General features: G+C 33.4%; 3 protein-coding genes and 1 pseudogene across 3 annotated transcripts; 2 read left to right on the top strand and 2 right to left on the bottom strand.

Moving 5' to 3' along the window:
* Window positions 1–1,825: 1,825 nt before the first annotated feature.
* On the top strand, window positions 1,826–2,536 carry LOC131615027 (uncharacterized). Its single transcript, XM_058886546.1, has one exon. The coding sequence runs from the start codon at window positions 1,826–1,828 to the stop codon at window positions 2,534–2,536; it is 711 nt and encodes a 236-aa protein (XP_058742529.1).
* Window positions 2,537–2,750: 214 nt separating this feature from the next.
* On the top strand, window positions 2,751–3,746 carry LOC131615026 (uncharacterized). Its single transcript, XM_058886545.1, has 2 exons — window positions 2,751–3,199; window positions 3,386–3,746. Exons 1-2 carry the CDS (start codon window positions 2,751–2,753, stop codon window positions 3,744–3,746), a joined length of 810 nt encoding a protein of 269 aa, XP_058742528.1.
* Window positions 3,747–10,483: 6,737 nt separating this feature from the next.
* LOC131610558 (uncharacterized) lies at window positions 10,484–11,842 on the bottom strand. Its single transcript, XM_058882528.1, has 3 exons — window positions 11,310–11,842; window positions 10,996–11,240; window positions 10,484–10,895 (listed from the first exon to the last, which is right to left on the bottom strand). The coding sequence occupies exons 1-3, from the start codon at window positions 11,775–11,777 to the stop codon at window positions 10,634–10,636; spliced, it is 975 nt and encodes a 324-aa protein (XP_058738511.1). The 5' UTR covers window positions 11,778–11,842; the 3' UTR covers window positions 10,484–10,633.
* A 3,632-nt stretch (window positions 11,843–15,474) lies between these two features.
* Window positions 15,475–17,580, bottom strand: LOC131615025 (uncharacterized; annotated as a pseudogene).
* Window positions 17,581–23,274: the final 5,694 nt, after the last annotated feature.

Below are 23,274 nucleotides of genomic sequence, written 5' to 3'. Positions count from 1 at the left end.
TTTTCTTTCTATATTGTGTTTGTCTAATCCTGCTGTCGTTTTCATATTCACCTCTTGATACCGTTTATAAATTGAGTTTGCTTACGTTTGCAAATTGAGTTTCTTTACATGAATGAATTATCAAGTGGCCAATAAAATTTCTCTACATGTCTATAAAACACACATATCTAATTTATCCATAACATGCTTTTGAGATTCTATAATACAGTAGTTGAAAATAAATTTGTAATTCACATTTTATTTTATTTTGATAAAGGATTACATTTTCAAATCTCTTTTTCATTGTTGTGCAAGAAGCTCTTTTACTATTGTGGAGATTGGCTTATCCTGACAGGGAGCTTCCTTCACTTAAATCAGATCTTTGGAAGGAAATGGGATGGCAAGGTTCAGACCCATCAACAAATTTTAGGTGTGTGAACAAAAGCTATATGTTTTACTTTAACGATATGGGGTAGGGCGTGAATATGAATAAGGTTTTAGTCAGCTATAAATTAGATACTCAAAATACTATAAGACTATTATGTAAGGATTCATTGACTTGATAATGGGAGGTGACTTAAAATATTCTGATCCTTATTGGTTAGACACGCATCTACATGTTTTAATGGTTATATTTTTTTATTCTTAGGGTTGCTTTTGTTGGATTATATCATGCCGAGTAGTTGTTGTTGTTTTCTAAAACGACGCACGCATTTCCCGTATTCATTTATACACCTAATACATATTCTTTGTTCATAATTTCATCTCAAAATGGGGACCCAGATCACCAAAGCGGCTCTGTATAAAAAATCGAAAGGTCTTGGCAGCAAGGAATTCTTTTACCTCACCAGTGAAAGATCAACTTCTTTGTTGATTGGTCATCCACACAAATGACGGGACAGGAGCACATCGTTCTGTCAAATCAACTCCACCTACTGTAAGTAGTGTTTTTTTATGCTTGATTTCCTTTGTTCTTTTCAATTCTCAAGAATCATGATTTGACTTATGTGAGTTGCAATGATGCAGGAGACAATATCTAATGAGCATGCTATGCGTTTTCCCTTTGTTGGGAGTGCAATGTTGTTATCACTTTTCTTGCTCTTCAAGTTTCTCTCTAAGGACTTGGTCAACACTATCTTGACACTCTACTTCTTTGTACTGGGAATTGTTGCATTGTCGTATGTCCTTTGCTTTGGACCATTGTTTTCCTTTTGTTATTATGTAGACACTAGATAATACTTTTTAAAAAAATTTGTTTTCTATATGACACCTTTGTTCTCTCTCTTTGGACAGGGCAACATTACTACCATCTATCAAAAGATTTTTGCCAAATTTTTGGAATGAGGATCTCTCTGTCATTTTCCATATTTTAAATGTATGTCACGTGCTTGCCACCTTATTTATCTGGACTCTTACTGCGACAGAATAATGATGTTTCTCTAAACTGTGGTATCATAAGTTATATGCCGAAAAGAGAAAAAAAGAAGATGGTTGCAGTTTTAGGGAAGAAAGTTTTTGTTACCCCATCCTACTTCGCGTGTATCGCTCCCAGAAAGGTTTTTTCCAAGGAAGCGGGCATTAGAGTATGCAATCTGGTCTCGTCTGAAGACCTTATTTCCTCGGGTGAGTTCATACCTTCCGCATCTAACGTCGACTCTGATATTATCCGTTGTAATGCTAGATTGAAAGGAAAATCTGAGATAGGGAAGAGGGTGTGGAATTCGGTGTCAGGGTTGGGTGTTGTTAGTTTTAGACAAGATTTTGTGTTTGAAAACCTTATTGACGCTATGGAGTTGAGAGATAAGGAGGGCTTGAGACGTGCTAAGGGGAATCCAATCTGTGCTCCATGAATGTGTTATCCTATAATATTAGGGGAGGATGTATGTCTTCCAAAAGGAAGAGAGTTAGTTTCTTAATTCAATCCAATAATATTGACGTTTGTTTTATTCAAGAGACCAAGTTACATGTCTTCAATGAGTCTCTTGCTTGTGATTTTTGGGGTAATAAGGAGGTTGAGTGGACAACTTGTAATTCTGTCGGAGCGGCGGGTGGCATGGTGATTTTATGGAGGAGAGGAGCTTTGTCTTTAAATTACAGTTTCTTGGGTAAAGGGTTTGTGGGGATAAACATTAATTGGAAGGGTGTGGGCTACAACTTGGTTAATGTTTATGCGGCTTGTAACAGGGCGAAGAGACTCTTGACTTGGGATTTGCTTTTATCCAAGAAAAGGTCTAGAGGGGGTGAGGAATGGTGTGTGGTGGGGGATTTCAATGAAGTCTTGAGGAGAGAAGAAAGAATAGGAGAGGGAGTTAACCGATTCACTAAAGGTATGGAGGAGTTTAGGTGTTTTGTGGAACAAATGGATTTGGTCGATTTAAATTGTGTCGGAGGGAAGTTTACGTGGTTTAAACATAATGGCAAAGCTATGAGTAGACTTGATAGATTTCTTCTTTCAAAGAAGCTCGTAGAGGAGTGGGAGATTTTTTATCAAAGAATAGACAAAAGAGATATATCAGATCATGCTCCAATCCGGTTAAGTGTGGGAAAGCTTGATTAGGGACTGAAACCCTTTAGGTTTAATAATGTTTGGTTTAAACATGACAGTTTCAAGGAGTTTGTGGATGTTGAGTGGAAGAAGTTAATTGTCAAAGGGAGGGGAGATTATGTTCTTTATGAGAAGTTGAAAAGTTTAAAGGAGAAACTCAAGGGGTGGAATAAGGAAGTTTTTGGTTGGATAGATCTAAAGATGGAGGAGGCGACGGAAAAAAGCCATGGATAAGGTGCTTGAGGAGAACATACGTGGTAACAATGAAGTAGTGGTTCAAGGTAGAAGGAATGCATCCATAGATCTTTGGAATGGTATGAACATCAAAGAGTGCATGCTTAGACTCAAGTCGTGCAATCTTTGGTTGAAGGAAGGGGATAGGAATTCTAGGTTCTTTCATAATTCTATAAAGGAGAGACAAAGACGCAACTCTATTACTTCATTAGAAGGTGAAGTTGGTAGAGTTGAAGGAGTTGTTAATATTAAAGAGGAGATTCGTGGTTATTTCCATAATTTCTTTAAGGAATTCGATTTTGTTAGACCGGTTCCGGAAAGTCTTTCTCTTAATAGGTTGGAGGAGAGTGAGGCGGTTTGGTTGGAGCGAGAGTTCTCGGAAGAAGCAATTAGAGCGGAGGTTTGGTCTTGTGATGGTAATAAAAGTCCCGGGCCGGATGGGTATTCTTTGGATTTTTTTAAATTGAATTGAGAGGTGGTGAAGGAAGAGGTGTTCAATTTTATTAAGGACTTTCATGAAAAGGAGAAACTTACTAAAGCTTGTACATCCTCTTTTATTACCCTTGCCCCTAAAGTCAAGAATCTCCAATCCTTGAATGAATTCCGTCATATTTGTTTGGTTGGAAGTTTGTACAAGATCTTGGCAAAGTTGTTGGCGGCTAGATTGAGGAGTGTGGTGGGAAAGTTGGTCTCGAACAATCAAACAGCTTTCATTCCGGGAAGAAACATTTCGAATGGCGTTCTTATAGTTAATGAGGTGTTAGACTTAGATAAAAGGGAGAGGAGAAGTTGTATGGTGTTGAAAGTAGACTTTGAGAAGGCTTATGATAAAGTAAGTTGGAACTTTGTTAGATATGTCTTAAAAAGAATGGGGTTTGGAAAGAGGTGGTTGAGATGGATGGATAGTTGTATTTTCACCAACACGATGTCGATTCTTGATAATGGGAGTGCTACTAAAGAATTTGTGGTGGAGAAAGGCCTTCGTTAAGGAGACCCTTTGTCACCATTCGTGTTTGTTTTAGTTATAGAGGTTCTCACGGCCTTATTGAATAAGTCAAAAGCGCTTGGTGAGTTTCGCGGTTTCAAGATCAAAGGCGATAAGGAGGTGGATTTGTTACAATTTGCGGATGACAATTTAATTATAATCGAGTGTGATTTGGCAAACTTATGGAGTTTGAAATCAATCTTTAGAGGTTTTGAGTTGATGTCGGGCTTGAGGATAAATTTTCATAAGATTGATTTATATGGGTTAAATGTCGGAGATTGGTTCTTGGAAGCCGCTTCAAGTTTTCTTTCTTGTAAAGTGGGGTCTTTACCCTTCGAATTTCTTGGTGTTAGGGTCAGTGACAACCCTAGGAAGCTATCAATGTGGAGAGAACTTATTTTGATGTTAAAAAAGAGATTATCGGTTTGGAGAGGAGCGCACCTTAGTATGGCGGGTAGAGTGGTTTTGATTAATTCGGTTATTAATGCAATACCGATTTATTCGCTATCCTTTTATAAGGCTCCTAAAAAGGTTTTGAATGAGGTTTGTTCGATTCAACACAAGTTTCTTTGGGGAGATGGAGACCTAAAAAGATCGATTAATTGGGTGTGTTGGGATACGGTGTGTAAGTCCCGGGAAGAGGGTGGTTTGGGGGTTAAAAATGTGGAGATCATGAATGTGGCTTTGATAAGTAAATGGAAGTGGCGAATCCTTACGGGTAAAGAAGCGGTTTGGCGTGATCTTTTAGAAGCGAGATATGGAAACATAAAGCTTAAAATTTTAGTAGGAGATGAATCAGTGGTGGATAAAAAAGATTCTATTTGGTGGAGAGACTTAATCATTTCGGATAATTATGAAAATCTTATCTTCGACCATTTCGCGAGAGCTATTCATTGTAGAGTGGGAAATGGGTCTGCCATACCTTTGTGGTATGCGTCTTGGACGGGTCAGCAGCCTCTAATGGAACACTATCCTAATCCTTTTTTTAATGGCTAGCATCCATTTGCAAACTGTTAATTCTGCAGGTATTTTTGATAGAGATTGCTGGAAGTGGCAGTTGGATAATTTTTTCGTAGCTGGGAGTGAAGTTGGGGCAGTGGAGGTGAATGGTATTGTAGAATCAGTGGCTGATGCTAGTAGTGAGGCAGTGGTGGAGCGTGTGTCAGCAGCTGAGACTAGAGACGTTTCCGTGACCGTTTCTGCGAGGCAGATCCTGCTGCCGGTTATTCAAGAGCTGCTGGCTATCCTTGAGCAGCAGATTTTGAAGAGTGAAGAAGAAGATTCCTTTAGGTGGAGACCGAGTTCAGACGGTATATTTTCGGTGAAGTCTTGTTATGATCGCTTCAAATCCAAGCTTTCGGGTTCGTCTTTGAATAATGATAAGGTAATGGCTCTAGCCCATCTTTGGAAAATCAAAGTGCCTTCTAAAATTCTGTTTTTTTGTTGGAGATTTATTCACAATAGAATTGCAACTAGAGACCATTTGGTGAGAAGGGGTATTTTGAGTGAGGGAGATGATTCTATTTGTGTTCTTTGCTTATCGGAGGAAGAATCTCTATCGCATCTCTTCACGTCTTGCGAAGTTACCTAAAGAATTTGGCGAAGGGTTTACATATGGCTTGGAGTTTGGGTTTTCTTGTCTCTAGAGGAATTCATAGAGTTCTTTTTTTATTGTTCAAAGCTCAAATGCTTGACCAAGCGAGCGATAATGGCGGTTGTTTGGCTTGCTACGATTTGGACCTTATGGATTAAGCGTAATGCTATCATTTTCAAAGAAGATTCCTTTAGCTTCATAGAGAGTATGTCGGAGATTGTCTTTACGTCCTGGAATTGGCTTTGTTCTTTTTATAAGAAGGTGTTCTCGTGTAATTTTTATAGTTGGAATATCCAACCTCTTTCGTGCTTTGAGCTGTAGTTCTCTTTGTATTGGGGTTGGAGCATCCCTTTTGTTCCCTTTAATTCTATTGCTTATTGAAAAAAAAAGTTATATGATTCTTCGTATTTGATTTTCAATGATGACAGTATATGGCTTACATTTATGTTGATTTCTACAAGTGTGAAATTGCTGATATGAAGTACCTATTAGATATTTTTTTAACTTTTCTAACTAAATTTGCTAATAGCTAATGATGTTGATACTCTTATCTGACACGAGAGATCATATTAGTTAATGGGCCAGTTTGTTTCAGCTTTAAAAAAATGGATTTTTTCTTTGTATTTTTGAAAATAGATTTTCTAAATCCGTTTTTCAAAATATTACAAGTTTTTTTATATTCGTTTTTTCTAAAATGAAACACTTAATTTGACATCCTATAACATAAACATACATAATTGAAGACCAAAACTTAGTCAAAATCATAATATTTTCAAAAAGTTGTATTTCAAAAATGATTTTTATGAAAATCTATTTGAAATAGCTTCAAAATTAAGTGATTTTTTGAAATTTTGATATCCAAATTTTTTCCCCATAAATAGATGAAATATCTAAAATCACATTTTAAGAATAACTATTCAAACAAAATTTTCATTTGAAGCTTTTATAAAAAAGTTTCTTTGTAAAAATTTTTTTCACAAAATTTGGTAACACTATAAAAATCATTTTTAAAAAAAGCCAGAACAAACGGGCCCAATATTAGATTAGGAGAATTTTGTCATATCCGAAATATACTTATCTTTTCTAGATGAGTTTCTGACTATATCAAGGGAAACTTTTACTTATTCCAATAGGAGCTTAGGATTATGGTTTTTCTTTTGTTAAGGCACAATATTTGGTTGTGAGAAAAGATAATTCTGCAATAGCATCACACTGTGCTAGATTTCTATTTCCTGGATATGTTGATCCTGCCAAATATGATAAAGCTCAACTGTCATTGCTGACAGTCATACTGTTTCTATTCCATTTCAAACATTTTTATGCTATTAGTTAAATTATACCTTTTTTCTTTCTCTCTATCCAGGTGGAATTGCTTCCATCGATCATATTGGATTCAAGTCTAATAAACTGTTGCAGTTGAAACAAGGACTACCCGTGGATCTTTCAAATGCTAAACTGAATGAATTATTAACATCAAACAATTTGGACGTAAGTAATAATATACTTAATTTGTTTGTCTCTATATTGTTCCTTTCGTTCTTTCTCTTGTCATTAGATGAAAGGCTAATTATAAAAGAGGTTACTTTGAAGTTTATCTCATAAGTTTATTGGAAATAAACTCAAAAATAACTCAGGTCATTATATATGATAGCTTTTCCTGCAAAAACAATTTTTTACTTGATTAAATTTTATCGACTTTAAAAGTAGCTAGACATTTATTGGATGATCCAGTATGTTTCCACGAGTGCACGAAATATATAGTTTTGTAAAATTTATATTTTGCAATTCATTAATAATTCATATCAACATACATAAATTTTTTCTTTTAATATTTTTTTATAAGAGTTTTTTTTCATTTATTTAAAAAATTATAATGAAACAACTTGATTAAAATATTTTTATAAACGGGAATAATATATTGTAGATATAAATATTAATGCTACAAATATTTTTTGTTTGATTGATGCAAGCAAAAAAGAATACACGGGAAAAATCAATTATTGAACCAAACACGGGAAATATAAAACAAAACAAAAAGTCAAATTAATTTTTAAATTTAAAATTTAAATAAACTGTTTTATAATAAATTATAAATTTATAATTGATATTAATAAGAGTATTGAAACTGAATCATATTTGTTGAAATACTCTTATTTATTTCTTATTTATAAAATTTAAACTTTTAATCGGACAAGTTCATCAATGATCAATATATATTTATCTATATATATATAAAATATAAAATAATTGAAATATTAAAATTAAAACTTTAACAGGTCAATTCCATCTAAATACGAAATAATATAGTACGGATACACACAGGTAGGGGTGGCAAACGGGCATGCCCGCCCCGTAAAAGCCCGCTAAAAACCGGAACGGGCGGGCATATTTGAGAGTGCGGGTCTAAAACCTTGTCTTGCCCCCGCAAAAAAGTGAGGGCAGGACGGGTAAACCCCGCGAGCGTTAAACCTTTTAGGCCTTAAAATAGTAAAATTGTATGAAAAATCTCATGCCCGCAAAAAAACGGGGCTGACACATTAAAGGGAGCAGGCCTAAAATATTGTCCCGCCCCGCGAAAAATTGCGGGCAAAATGGGCTTTTCCCGCAGGTCAAGCCTGTTTTTCCACCCCTACACACGGGTAGTTATATGGTACGCGTATATGGTACTGATATTAACACATTTGATTAAATAATGAATAATAACAAGAATAAGTTTACTATTGATGTAAATATTTTTATAGAATTTTTTTTAAAAAATTAGTTATATATAGGAATAATTATACGATTGATTCAAATATTTATATATATGAAATAATATATTTGATTTGTAAATTGATTTTAATCAATTAATATTAACGGGAACATGAAGGTAGTGATACAAAAATTGAATATTAACTGGAGTATTAAATTACTCATCAAAATATTGAATATTAACGGGGACATGAAGTTACTGATCAAAATATTAAATAATAACGGAAACATGAATTTACTAATAACAGGAATATGAAGTTACTAATAAATATATTAAATATTAACAGGAACATGAAGTTACTGATCAAAATATTAATATTAGCGGAAACATGAAGTTACTAATCAAAATATTGAATATTAACAGGAACATGAAGTTACTGATAAAAATATTGAGTATTAACATGAACATGAAATTACTGATCAAAATATTAATATTAACGAGAACATAAAATTACTGATCAAAATATTGAATATTAACGAGAACATGGAGTTACTTATCAAAATTACTGAATATTAACGGGAATATGAATATTAACGAAAATATGAAACTATGACAATAATTCCACAAAAAAAATTATATAAACAAATATATATTACTGTTCAAAATATTAATATTAGCGGAAACATGAAGTTACTGATCAAAATATTAATATTAACGGGAACATGAAATTACTGATCAAAATATTGAATAACAACGGCAACATGAAGTTACAGATCAAAATATTGAATATTAACGAAAACAGAAGTTACTAATCAAAATAGAGAATATTAACGGAAACATTAAGTTACTGATCAAAATATTGTATATTAACGGGAACATTATTAATTAAAATATTCAATATTAACGGGAAGCGATGTTAGTATGTTGAAAGTAAATGTGACTAAGTTTATTGCATTGGACAATCGACATTCTGCTGTCTATTCTTTATGCATGTCACATTTTGTTCTACTGTTGGTAAAACAGTAATAATTTAAACCAAATTATTGATCTTTCTAATTTTAATGCATACTAATAAAATAACACTTAATTAATATTTTATTTAAAACCAATTATTTCTCAATCGAACCTATACATTTCTTAAATGCATCCTTAGTTGTATTATTCAATCTAAAACAATATAAACTTTATTTTCTTAATTACTTTTTATTTTCAATATTCAATTTTTTTAGTATTAGTATTTTTATAACTTTTCTCATTTTAACCCAAATTTAATCTTTTACTAATACCTTTTATTTTTCTCAATCCAAATGCGCGAAAAGGACGGGTACCCGTGCGAACGCACGGGTATCACACTAGTTTACAGTAAAGCTATATAAAATGACCAATGACATATTTTGATCTGTTCTAATTTTCTATCCGTTGTGATTAAACTATTGCATAAGCTTACTCCAATGTTTAAAAAATCGGATTGAATCGGCCGGTTGAACCTTGAACCGTTGTCTAATTCAGTTCGGTTTGGATCAATAAACGGTTAGGTCTATAAAATTGGGATAAAATTGCTTCAAGCGCAAAAAAGCCAAAATAATCATAAAATCGGGACCGATTTTGATGAAACAGATGGTTCAAAAAATCAAAGATAATTTTTTATGTTTTACTTCATTTTATTTCTTTGTTTAAATCTACAAAATTAATTAGAGCAAACATTTAAAATTGTATAGATGGATTATAAAGAATAAAATTAAAAGACACGAGACAATGTAAATGTAAATAGAAAGAGAAGAAATAATGTAAAGTTTGTAGACACGAGATAACTGATGTCAGTCTTGAAAGAGATGTGAAAAATAATACTGATGAAGAACTTATGGCTTTAAGTTAAGCAATTAGGAGAAATATATAAATATTGATCCTTAACTAATAATATATAAATATTGATCCTTAACTAATTTTATGATTTGTTATTGGATCTTGCATTGCATTTTTCTTATTTTGCACGCTTGTTTATTATTATCATATTTATTTGAGAATTTTATTTTAAGAATTATTTTGTACGCTTGTTTATAATTATCATATTTATTTGAAAATTTAATAATCTTTTTATTTATTTTCTTAGTTTAAATTTAATATACGGTTCAACTATGGTTGAACCGATTGAACCATGACCCACATGTTTTAACGATTCTTTCTCCGGTTCAGTTTTTAAAACATTAGCTTACTCATATTTATTAAACTATTGCATAAGCTTACTCCCCCTCTTAAATTCAAAAAATTATACAACAAAAGGATGGCGAAACTGTGTAAAATAGTGAAAAAATTGTCATTTTAATAATTAATTTAAAATATTGATTATTTACGTAATTTTTTTTTAAATAGTGGTTATTTTAAAAAAAAAAATCACAAAAGGATGGTATATGCATTGCATTATTACTTTATTACTTTTACTTTATTAGGTATAGATACAATATATTTTAGTGACCTGGGTAGATCTATATTTTAAACTGGAAAGATAGATCTAGTATCTTGCCGGTAGAGTACAGGTGAACAATTAGCATAGACCACATGCAACTACTAAGAATCAAGAAATAGACATATAGCTGCATGATTATTTCATTCGCATATCATGTCAAACTTCTTAATAAACTCATATATGTGATTACTGATCTCTTCTGCTGCTTCTTGATTGTTGAAGTGAGCCACACCTTTTTGCACAATCACTTCCTCCAAATTGGGAACATCTTCCTTGAAACCTCCACCATGTACATACTCCTTCACACCGGGTGTGGTATATATCATGTCTAACTCACCTGTAATGAATTTCACTGGCACTTGGATTTTGATTCCACTCCATGGGGCTGTGAGCTCCCAATTTCTGCAATACAAATAGTTCAACTGTCATTAGAATTAGGACTCGTTTCATATTTGCATGAATATATTTGTGGAAAACAATTCTAAGAGAAAGAGAAAATTACAAGTTAAAGTTTCTATAATAGTTTAATCCTCCAGTGAAGCCAGTTTTTTCAAATTTGGAGACATAATAAGCAAGATCATCTTCTGTGAACCAAGATGGCAAAGTATCAGGGGTATCCGGGTTGAATCCGGTTCCATATTCTCCCTTTGGAAATATTGGAGGACCAGTTTGGCGAGTTGTGAGGATATTTTTCATCACATATGCAGTGCCAACTTCAGCCATCTCAGCTTCCATTTCCCCTGGTTCCTGCGATACGATCAATAACAATTATGATATCATATGTGGATTACTTTAGTTGATTAAACTGGGAGTTACCTGAAATCTGCAGATATAATAATCATCACCGAAAGCGGCACGCATTCCATCAACGGTCCTGATTTTGGGGTTTCTATGGAGGAATGGAACACTGAGACACACATAGGCTTTGATTCTTTCAGGGCGAAACATGCATAGATACCAACCCATGATGGCACCCATATCATGACCTACAAGGAACACTTGTTCAACACCGAGTGAATCGATGAGAGCAACAATGTCACCTACTATATGAAACCCTGTGTAACTACTTATCGAAGCAGGAGCTTCGGTGTCACCGTAGCCACGGAGATCCGGAGCCACCGCGCGGTAACCGAGTGAACCGAGAGCCGCAAGCTGGTGGCGCCATGAGTACCATAGTTCAGGGAAGCCGTGAAGGAACAAAACTACTGGTCCTTCTTTACCTTTTTCAGCAACATGCATTTTGATGCCATTCACTTCAACTGTTCTGTGTTCAATTCCTTCCATGAATGAATTTCTTTTTTCTGAGAGTATATGTGAAGAAAATTTGGAAGCACATTTTGATGCTGTGATGATAATTTAGCAATGGATAGTGCTACTAGTAGAAGGAGGGAGGGATAGGAAAAAAAGTTGGTTAATAACTAAATATAGAAAATTAATTAACTATCACCAATGCCGTATTCCCCTATGAAAGAATTATTATAAGAGACGTACACATGTAAAAAAAAACACATCCATCTCATATCATAGCGATTGAGATTTTATTAAAAACTAGAATAATTTTACAGGTTAAGACAATTTTGAGTCTGGTAATTCAGTATCACACAATTTTGAGACGAATTTTCTTCCATGTCTCTTTAGCTTGAAGCACGAGCAAATATAAGAAATCACGCACTTCATTAGTTTTCGTATTTCTAAAGGCAAATTTGCTTAAGGAAAAGCCAAAGCAAGAACGTTGATTGTCATTCTTAAATCTATTCAAGTATCAAGAGACTAATAAGCATGCTTGAGATTATTATGGATTGTTATTATATGAGACATATTATTGAGATTATTATGGGTTAAAGTAGTTTTATTGTTGAGATAATTATGTGTAGAGATAAATTGAATTTTAGTATTATATATGAATTGTAACATTGAAATCATAAATAATTCATAAGACAAAAATAAAAGAAACTATTATAATATTCAATGGTGCAACCCATTTTTGAGTTCTTTATGGGTCCCACCAGCCATATCATCTCAAAATAATTTATTTAATTTTATTTTATTGGTGTAATTCTAATGGGTCCCACAACTTTACCTTATAAATTGATTTGATTGGGTACGACAAATTTTTACTAGTTGCATTGCAATGCAACCCTACTATGACATGGCAAATTGTTTCAATATTTAATTATTATATTGATGTCCAAGTGGAGAACTCAAAGGAAAATATTACCATTGGAGATGCTCTAATTACTCTACAGCCGCAGAGGTAGGTATCATTGGCCGAATTGCGCTAACAAAGACCAATCGTATTCGTTGTCTTTTTTTTCTTCTTTTCGCACCCTGATTCCTAGGGAAATGGACCCCTAATAATCCAGAGCTCGTGCCGAGAGGTCATGGGAATGGCCAATTATTGTGCCAAATTGCGCTAACAAAGACCAATCGTATTTGTTGTCTTTTTTTTGTTGCTTTTCGCATTCCGGTTCCTAGGGGAATGGAGCCCTAGTTTTTTTTTTTTTGCTTTTCGCATTCTGGTTCCTAGGGGAATGGAGCCCTAGTTTTTTTTGCTTTTCGCACTCCGGTTCCTAGGGGAATGAAGCTCTAATAATCCAGAGCTCACGTTGAGAGGTCATGGCACTAGCCAATTATTGTTCCCACTAGAAATCGAACTCGGTATTTTCCGAACCTTCGTCCTTAGTAGGAGCTCGTTTACCACTCGAGCCCAATTCCTTCGTTGCAATTTTATGTTTTTCGTTACAAAAAGGGTGTGTTCTCTTAATTTATATTTAAAAATAAAAGTTAAACTACTTTTAACCACAGTCCATATTAATAACTGTGGTGAAATGTCACATTTTCTTTTATCAGTTGTGGTGAAATGTTTTACCCATATAAAGTGACTTAACTCATTTTAGAAGAGACTGCATTTCCAATCTTAAAAAAGTAAAACCCTAACTTTCTCGCCTTATCTCAATTTCACAAAACTCTAACACATCTTTACAAAATTCCAACATAACTTCTTCAACTAGTATAGTTTAAAGAAAGGTGTCACAAATCTTTGTCTTTCTCTTCACATTTCTACTACATTCGTGAAACATTTTCCACCATTCTTCAAATTATTGTTGTTGTTAAAACTATTTGTCTTTTACGGTGTGTTGTTTTTTCTTGTTATTGAAACATTAAATCATATATGTTGAATGTTTTTTTTTTTTGTTGAGAAATGTTCTTGTTGTTGTTGAGTTAATAAAATGTTCATTTTTTATTGTTGTTGTTGTTGTTGTGGTTTTTGTTAGTAATGTTGTTGTTTGTTGAGTTAATAAAATGTTTATATTTTTTTATTGTTATTGTCATTGTTGTTGTTAACGTTGTTTTTGTGGTTTTTGTCAGTAATGTTATTGTTTGTTGAGTTATATATGTTCTTGTGGTTTTTGTTAGTAATGTTGCAATTTGTTGAGTTATTTGTTTTTGTTGATACAAGTAAAAAGTTTTTCTAAATGTCGATGTTTTTGTTGAGTTATATATGTTGTTGTTGTTGTGGTTTTTGTTAGCTACGTTGTTGTTATTTGAGTTATGTTATTTTTGTTGTTAAAAGTAAAAGGTTTTTGTTAACGTTGATGTTTTTGTTGAGTCATATATGTTGTTTTTGTTGAGTCATATATGTTATTGTTATGGTGTTTGAAATCACTAGACATGGAGCAGCCATATGGGATTCAATATAACTAGACATGACATGCGAGTTTGTAAATTGAAGAAGTCTTTCTATAATTTAAAGCAGTCTCTAAGGCAATGGTACAAGCGCTTTGATTCATAAATGCTAGAAAATTCACAAGGATAAGAGTGCTAGAAAATTATGGCTCTCTCAAAAAAGCTATGTTGAAAGGGTGATAGACAAGTTTGACATGAATAATTGGAAGGTTATGAGTACTCCATCAGAGAATCACTTTAAACTCTAATTAGATTAGTCTCCAAAGACGAATGCAGAACTTGAGTATATGTCAAAGGTCCCTTATGCTAATTTACTGGTTGTTTAATCTATGCCATGATCTACATTAGACTAGATAACACAAACTATAAGTCAAATTTGTAAGTTTATGTCCAAACCATAAAAGTGTCATTAGGAAGTATTCAAGTGGATTTTTAGATATTATGAGTTATGGTATCATGTTTAGCAATGAATAGGGTGATCCTTCAATTGTAGGATATGTTGATTCATACTATGCTGGTGAATTGAATAATAGGAGACCTATGTATATACTTTATCCAGAGGACATATTTGATGGAAATCATCGATTCAATCCATCACTGGTGCAGAAAAGACTTTTTACATCGGGCGAAAAACACATTTTACATTTTACATCGGGTCTGGGTCCGATGTACATCCAAGCGATGTAGTAAATCAAAGACATTTTACATCAGACGTTAGCCCGATGTGAAAAATACACCTACTACATCGGTTGACTATTACGTCTGATGTGAAATATGGGGTTAATTTTTTAAAAATGTAAGTTTTTACATCGGTTGCCTTTCTGGCCCAATGTAAAATATGGGTTTTTACATCGGTTGCAGGGCGCACCCGATGTAATATGTATGCTATCTTTTTTAAAAAACTAGACTATTTTTTAGCGGAATCGTAATTTTTCATACATGTACACAAGAAACTTATCATCCATCTAACAAGAATTTCAAAACTAATACATAAGTACCACCAACTTGTTTATAAGTACTACATTTGCTGCTGCCAAGCATCGAACCTCAGACCAGCAGCCTACACCCGCTCAGTCAGCAAGTGCCAACTGAGCTACCCTCACCCAATTAATTAAATTCGAGGCGTTACTAAACTTGTCTTTCAGCTATTCTCATATGTTCAGCTCTTCTCATATGCTCAACAATAAATTTGCAAAGAAACTGGTCCAACAATAATATATGAATTCTTTAATACTAAGTTGGTTTTTTTCTCTAATCAAAATTTTAATTCCTTCCTATTCTCTAATCAAAATACAGGTTCTTTCTTCTAGTAACCCTGGTGGAGAGCTATTTACAAACAGAAAGACAAATCTAATATCTAGTACCAAGTACAAGTGAACAATTATTGCAAATACAACACATGCAACTACTAAGAATCATGAAAGAGACATAACCACATGATTATTTTATTAGCAAATCATCTCAGAACTTCTTGATGAATTCGTAAATGTGATTGTTAATTTCCTCTGCTGCTTCCTGATTATTGAAGTGAGACACCCTTTCTGCACAATCACTTCCTCCAAATTGGGCACATCTTCCTTGAAACCTCCACCATGTATGTACTCCTCCATGTTAAGCGAGGTGTATACGGAGTCTAACTCACCAGTAATGAATTTCACAGGCACTTGGATTTTCACTCCATCCCATGGTGCCATCAGCTCCCAATTTCTGCAATACAAATAAAATTGTGATCACTACCTATGAACTATTAACTCAAACATCATACACAACAACCATACACCAACTCATAAACAATATAGATTAGTGAAAAACAATGGGATGCAACATAGAGAATCAAAATATTACGTGTTAAAGTTTCTATAATAGTTCAATCCTCCGGTGAAGCCAGTTTTCTCAAACTTGGAGACATAATAAGCTAGATCATCTTCTGTGAGCCATGAGGGTAAAGTGTCAGGGGTATCCGGGTTGAATCCAGTTCCGTACTCTCCCTTTGGAAATATTGGAGGACCAGTTTGACGAGTTGTGAGGTCATTTTTCAGCACATATGCAGTGCCAACTTCAGCCATCTCAGCTTCCATTTTGCCCGGTTCCTGTGATACAGATCAAAAACAGTTATGATATCATGTGTCAATAAACAGTTATAATTAAAAGTAAAGAAATTGAAAGGACCTGAAATCTGCACATATAATAATCATCTCCATAAGCAGGCCTTATAAAGCCTAGCCTATTCCCACCCCTAATTGTATTTCACTTAATGCGTTTGTCAAAATGTTGAATCTCTATTAAAAAGTATACATGTTTTAAGGATTTTATTATATTATTTTAAACTAATTTGAATCTTGGTAAATGTTGAATCTTATACAAAAAGTTATATCATTTAAGCAGGCCTTATAAATGTTGAATCTTTTACAAAAAGTTTTTTAAACTAATTTTATTTTAATACCGTATAAAATTGATATATATTATTTTGAGAGTTGTGTAGATGATTCTCCAGCCGTCTCAAATGATATAAAACAGAATTGTTACTGTCGATTCTGTGAATATGCAAGTTGTGTTTCAAATTTATTACATTCAAGTAAGAATGAATTATATATCCACGGAATTGAATATTACTGTGGGTTCTTTGAATATGCACGCTGTGTTAAGTTTTCAAACTTATTGCATTAAAGTAACAATGAAGTTTTCAAACATTGCATTAAAGTAACAATGAATTATATACATAATTAATATAACCAATTATACAGGATTGTTTTGTATAGATGATAGCATATGACATATGTGTATATTATAATATGCAATTGTATTTAGAGTGGAAATAGATCAGGCCGTTCTATAGGGGCCTATAGCCTAGTCTATTTAAGATCAGGTCAGACCTATTTGATAAAAAGGTCAGACTTAGACTTTTTTAAAAGCCTATTTAATAAAATAGGTCAGGTCTAGGCTATTAAAAAAGCCTATAAAACCTTGTAGGCCGGCCTATATATATATATATATATATATATATATATATATATATATATATATATATATATATATATATATATATATATATATATATATATATATATATATATATATATATATATATATATATATATATATATATATATATATATAAAAATTAGTCTAAATAAGTTGACCTATATATGCATATATATTTAAAAAAGTGTTAAATAGATTGGTCTATATATGCATATATATTAAAAAAAATGCTAAATAAGTCAGTCTAAATGTTCATATATATGCGACCTATAAGGCTTCTTAAATAATATGAATTAATTGAAAATATTAATAAGAAAGAGGCTTTTAAATAGGCTTCCAGGTCAGGCTTTTAAAAATGCCAGACCAGGCTTTTAAAAAGGCCAGACCAGGCTGAAAAAACGAGCCTATAGAAGGCCATAGGGCAGACTCAGGCCTTGTAAGTTTATCGTAGGCCAGACCCAGACCTTATAAAGCCTAGCCTAGCCTAGCCTATTCCCACCCCTAATTGTATTTCACTTAATGCGTTTGTCAAAATGTTGAATCTCTATTAAAAAGTATACATGTTTTAAGGATTTTATTATAGAGACATTTAGGGCCCATTTGTATTTTAGAAAATAAATTCTCAAAAACCATTTTTTAAAATATTACAATTTTTTTATATTTGTTTTTTCTAAAATGAAACACTAATTTTGACATCCTATAACATAAACATAATTACCAAAAATCAAAACTTAGTCAAACTCGCAATTTTTAAAAAAAAATTGTATTTCAAAAATGATTTTTATGAAAATCTATTTGAAATAGCTTCAAAATTAAGTGATTTTTTGAAATTTTGATATCCAAATTTTTCCCCATAAATAGATGAAATACCTAAAATCACATTTTAAAAATAACTATTCAAATAAAATTTTCATTTGAATCTTTTATAAAAAGTTTTTTTTTTTAAAATTTGGCTTAAATGCACTTTTGGTCCTTGTAAGTTAGCGAGTTTTTTATTTTCGTCCCTGTATATTTTTTTCGGTCTGAGTCCCTATATTTCACTTTCGCGTTCGTTTTAGTCCCTAAAATCAAAATTCGCAGGAAACCTGCAAATTTTCCTGCGGATTTTGGCTTTAGGGACTAAACCTCAAGCAAAAAGTAAGATATAGGGACTAAAAAAAAAACACTTACAGGGATGAAAATCAAAAACTCGCTAACTTACAGAGACCAAAAGTGCATTTAAGCAAAAAAAATTCACAAAATTACGTAACACTATAAAAATCATTTAAAAAAAACACAAAACAAACGGGCCCTTAATGTTTTATATTGGTTCTAAATTTCGAACATCCACATTCATCTTTGCATGAAGTTCCTATAAAAAACAAAGGAAAGTGATGGTGGTCTATGGCAGTTTGTCGATTTGTTGTCAATGTTTGATCCTCTTAAGCATGACAATGCTGAAATCATTAGACAAGCTCTTAATCTTGGTGTCGATGTTAAGATCATTACATGTAAATAAACATAGGATTGCAACTGTTATTGTGTGTTCCTGCAAAAAAACATTATTTGGATAATCTCTCTGATGTGGATGAGGCGAGATCGCAATTGTACTGTGTTAAGGGGTAATTTTAGGAGGAGGATGAAGGACCACCATAGTTGATATTCCCAAGTATCGTATTTACTCTTTTCTATGTTATTCATTGGTCTGTCCCCCTCCCTCTTGGTCTCTATGACCTTTTTATAATGTAAAACCTTGTCCAATTTGAATAGTCATGATTAATAGGCTTTATGGTCATAATAAATGTAACCACCCATTTAACCATTTGCAACAGATTCAATAAGTACCTGTAACAATTTCACGAATATTTGTGTGACCCTTTGTAACGGACACGCCTTTATTCGGCTTTTCATATTCCGAGGAATAACCCAAAATGTACACAGGATATTGTTGAAGCAGTTATAGCGGCAAGCAACGAAAAAAAGATTTGGAAATATTGATCCGGGAATTATCGTCCACAGAGATGGAGAGATGCCATTCAATAGTTTCTATGGTTTAGAGCTCGGGTTTGAATGAGCAAAAAGTAAACAAAGATATAGACAGTAAAAGAATAAACACATTCTTAGAAGAGAAATAACTTATCAGGAATGTAAATATATTCACTCTTCACAAACATACACTTACCAACCCGTTATACTCAACCTACGATACTCATCTATGTTATCACGTATCTCTCACATAAGCGTCCATCTCTGGAGCACAAACGAGATCATCTCACAACTAAGGTTATCTCTAACGCGAAGTCGCGAGAACATCCGTATTCTCGCGTCGGCGATCTCTCGCGCGCCGCTCAAACACGAAAGCATTAAGAACAGATACAAACAGTGAATGTTAGCTCTAAATCTATCTCTAGAGTTCAGAACCAACAGATTATCATCCTAGATAAGGATTCAAGAAGTTTATCTCTAAAGCACCCCAAATCCCCAGCATAGAGCAAAAATCCAGGATAACATCAACACAGATTCGTAAAGCAAGTTAAATATAACATTATAGTCGGTAAATATACATAAGATTCAAGTAACTATACAAACAAAACCCAACCAAAGAGAAATACACAAAGAAGAAGAGAAATGAACCGAAAATCTCCCGGTTTGTCAGCTCCGTTCGACGCTCAATCCACCCCCGATCATCCTTATGCAACCTCCGAAGTTGTTTTCTAAGCCAATTTTGATCTAAGAATGAAGTTGATGGTGTTGGGACTCAAAAATACCCAACCCATGACCTAAAAATGTGATTTTTCCCCTTTTTAACAAGTCTGAAAATCCGCAGGTCCGCTGAGCGGAACAGAGTCCGCTTAGCGGAGTCTGCTAAAAATCAGATTTTGTTTTCGCCATAACTCGAGAACCGTAACTTCGAATTGCGCCCGGTTCGAAGCGTTGGAAAGCTTATTCAATGCTCTATCCAATAATGAATGAGTGGAAACCAAAATGATGATTTTGGTCATCCTTATTTTAAGTCTTTGGAAGTCCGCTTGATGGTGGCTAAGCGGGCTTGCACCAAAACTGCAAAATCGAAGCCGTGCCTTTGACACTTTATTCCTCAAGGCTCCAATAAGCATGAATACCTATAAAAACAAAGGAAAAACTATCAAATGGTATAAAAGTATATGAAAATACAACTATTCACAAAGTATACGTATTTATACATAAAACGGGGAATTATTCAAACGGTATTAACAAAAGTATCGATAAGTGCCACTATTTACATACTCAAAATAAGTACATTTTGGCACTTATCAAACTCTCCCCAACTTGAAACTTTGTTTGTCCTCAAACAATGTCAAATAAATCAAAGAATCAAAAGTAATAAACCAAAGAATTGTGAATCAACAAGTTTTGAAAACCAAAAACAAATGTATGGCTCAACACAAAAACGTATAAACAAAGTAAATACTTACCACTATACTACAACGACAACATGTAAACGAAACGAATCCTAAGCACAAAAAGCATACAAAATATTCTAACACAATACATGCTCACATCATGAATCACACCTAGCAAAAATTCATCAATGGATGAAGAACACACAAAGGTGAAGGACTTTTAACACTCATCCAACAATCTTGCAAACAAAAGATTAATTTATGCATTCATCCAAAAATCACATTGAAGATACAAAAGCAAGAATCACAAGGGCTTTTCAAGGTTGTAATGTGGCTTGGTTAACAAACAAGGGATATATCCTAAGGCTAATTGAAACAAAAACTTGCCTAAACCTAAGGGAGTGATCAATCCACAAAGTTCCAAGCAATGAAATCTCGATTAAACTTACTCCTTAGCCACAAGTTTCTCAAACCAATCACAATACTTATTAGCACAATTGTTCGCTTCTCTTTTCTTTTTGTTTTTTAAAACTTTTTCTCCTTTTTTTTCTTTTTCTTTTCACTTTTTTTCTTTTTTTTTTCTTTCTTTTCAACCTCATAGCAACAACCACATAAATAGCAACCATTTCTCTCCCCAACTTGAATTCAACCACACCATCATATGAATACTCCCTACTTCTAAGGCAAGGTAAAAATTCATAGCAAAAATCATGGTTGAGGGTTCAAGAAAACAAAGAATCAATCATCCATGCAAAAATGAGAACTAAACACTCAAAGATAAGCATTTAGTAAAAACAACATGGACATTGACAAAAAGGCTCAAAAGGGTTAACAAATGATCACACGCTCACAAGGTGAATTGACTATTTGGTTATGGTGGTTGTGCTCAAAATGAAACAAAATGCCTTGATCCTTTTCATGCTTTCACAAAATCAACATAAACAAAAGATTAAGCATAATAAAATCTAGTTAAAACAAAGATTGTGGCCTCCAGCATATGTAAACAATGGAAAGCTTCCTCACATTTATGGTTTGGGAACTAAAGTGATTCAATCAACAAGCAAGTAATGCAAAAGAATGAATGGTGTGGTAATTGTACAAATGAAAAGTTTCCTAAACATGCTATGCTATAGAAAGCGATAAATGAGTACCTTGAATGATACACTTCAAAAACAATATCCTACCATACATCCGCAAGTTGAAACACTCAAGCTTTGGAAAGTCACCTCAAAAGTCTTCGAATTACCGAACAAAATTTGGGTACAAACAACCAATAAAAGAATTAGAAAAATAAAACTAGTATCTACTACTAAATAGCCTTGGTGAAAGTGGGAAAAATGAGTGAACCAAGTGGAATGGAAGCCCCACTGGTACAGAGCAGAAAAACAAAATTCTGCTATGCTTGCTTAGCGAGCTCTGCTCCGCTTAGCGGACATAGCAGAAACTAGAAAAACCAGAACAGGATCTGTTGTTCCAATCACTCACCACTTCACCTAAATAACTCATAAACAGAAATATAAACAATATTTACAACCATTGGGGTGCCTCCCAACAAGCGCTTGTTTTACGTCGTTAGCTCGACGCCTTTATTATTTTGGTGTTTGGAAAGTAGCTTCCTCCAATCATGCCATGGTGACGTCTCACCGCACAAGCCTAAAGAAAGTGTCCTAACCAACCAATCCACAAATGTTACGAGTACAAATATATACAACGATTATACGAACATAAAAACGAAAGTCTACACCTATATACACAAACAAACACATATATACAAGTATGGAACAAATACAATTATTATCATACAAAAAGAGAAAATTGGTGAATGTTGGATTCACAAGTTGAAAAGTGAAGATTTGTTATTAAAGAGCTCATCCGAGATCAACATGTTTCACCAACATTCACCAATAAAAGTATACTTATATGTAACATATACAAGTAAACTTATATGGTGAACTTAAACAAGTAAACATGTACAAGTAAGCATATACATATGAAACTATACAATATATACGTTATATACAAAGCTCAAAACCATATAAATTATTGCAATGCAATCACAACCATCCCCGACAACAGCGCCATTTTGATGAAGCAGGCATAGCGGCAAGCAACGAAAAAAAGATTTGGAAATATTGATCCGGGAATTATCGTCCACAGAGATGGAGAGATGCCATTCAATAGTTTCTATGGTTTCGAGCTCGGGTTTGAATGAGCAAAAAGTAAACAAAGATATAGACAGTAAAAGAATAAACACATTCTTAGAAGAGAAATAACTTATCAGGAATGTAAATATATTCACTCTTCACAAACATACACTTACCAACCCGTTATACTCAACCTACGATACTCATCTATGTTATCACGTATCTCTCACATAAGCGTCCATCTCTGGAGCACAAACGAGATCATCTCACAACTAAGGTTATCTCTAACGCGAAGTCGCGAGAACATCCGTATTCTCGCGTCGGCGATCTCTCGCGCGCCGCTCAAACACGAAAGCATTAAGAACAGATAAAAACAGTGAATGTTAGCTCTAAATCTATCTCTAGAGTTCAGAACCAACAGATTATCATCCTAGATAAGGATTCAAGAAGTTTATCTCTAAAGCACCCCAAATCCCCAGCATAGAGCAAAAATCCAGGATAACATCAACACAGATTCGTAAAGCAAGTTAAATATAACATTATAGTCGGTAAATATACATAAGATTCAAGTAACTATACAAACAAAACCCAACCAAAGAGAAATAC

Source organism: Vicia villosa, linkage group LG6, assembly GCF_029867415.1.
Source record: "Vicia villosa cultivar HV-30 ecotype Madison, WI linkage group LG6, Vvil1.0, whole genome shotgun sequence".
NCBI classification, from domain to species: Eukaryota; Viridiplantae; Streptophyta; class Magnoliopsida; order Fabales; family Fabaceae; genus Vicia; species Vicia villosa.
Note: the sequence above shows the minus strand (reverse complement) of the source record. Positions and strands in the feature narration are given on the sequence as shown.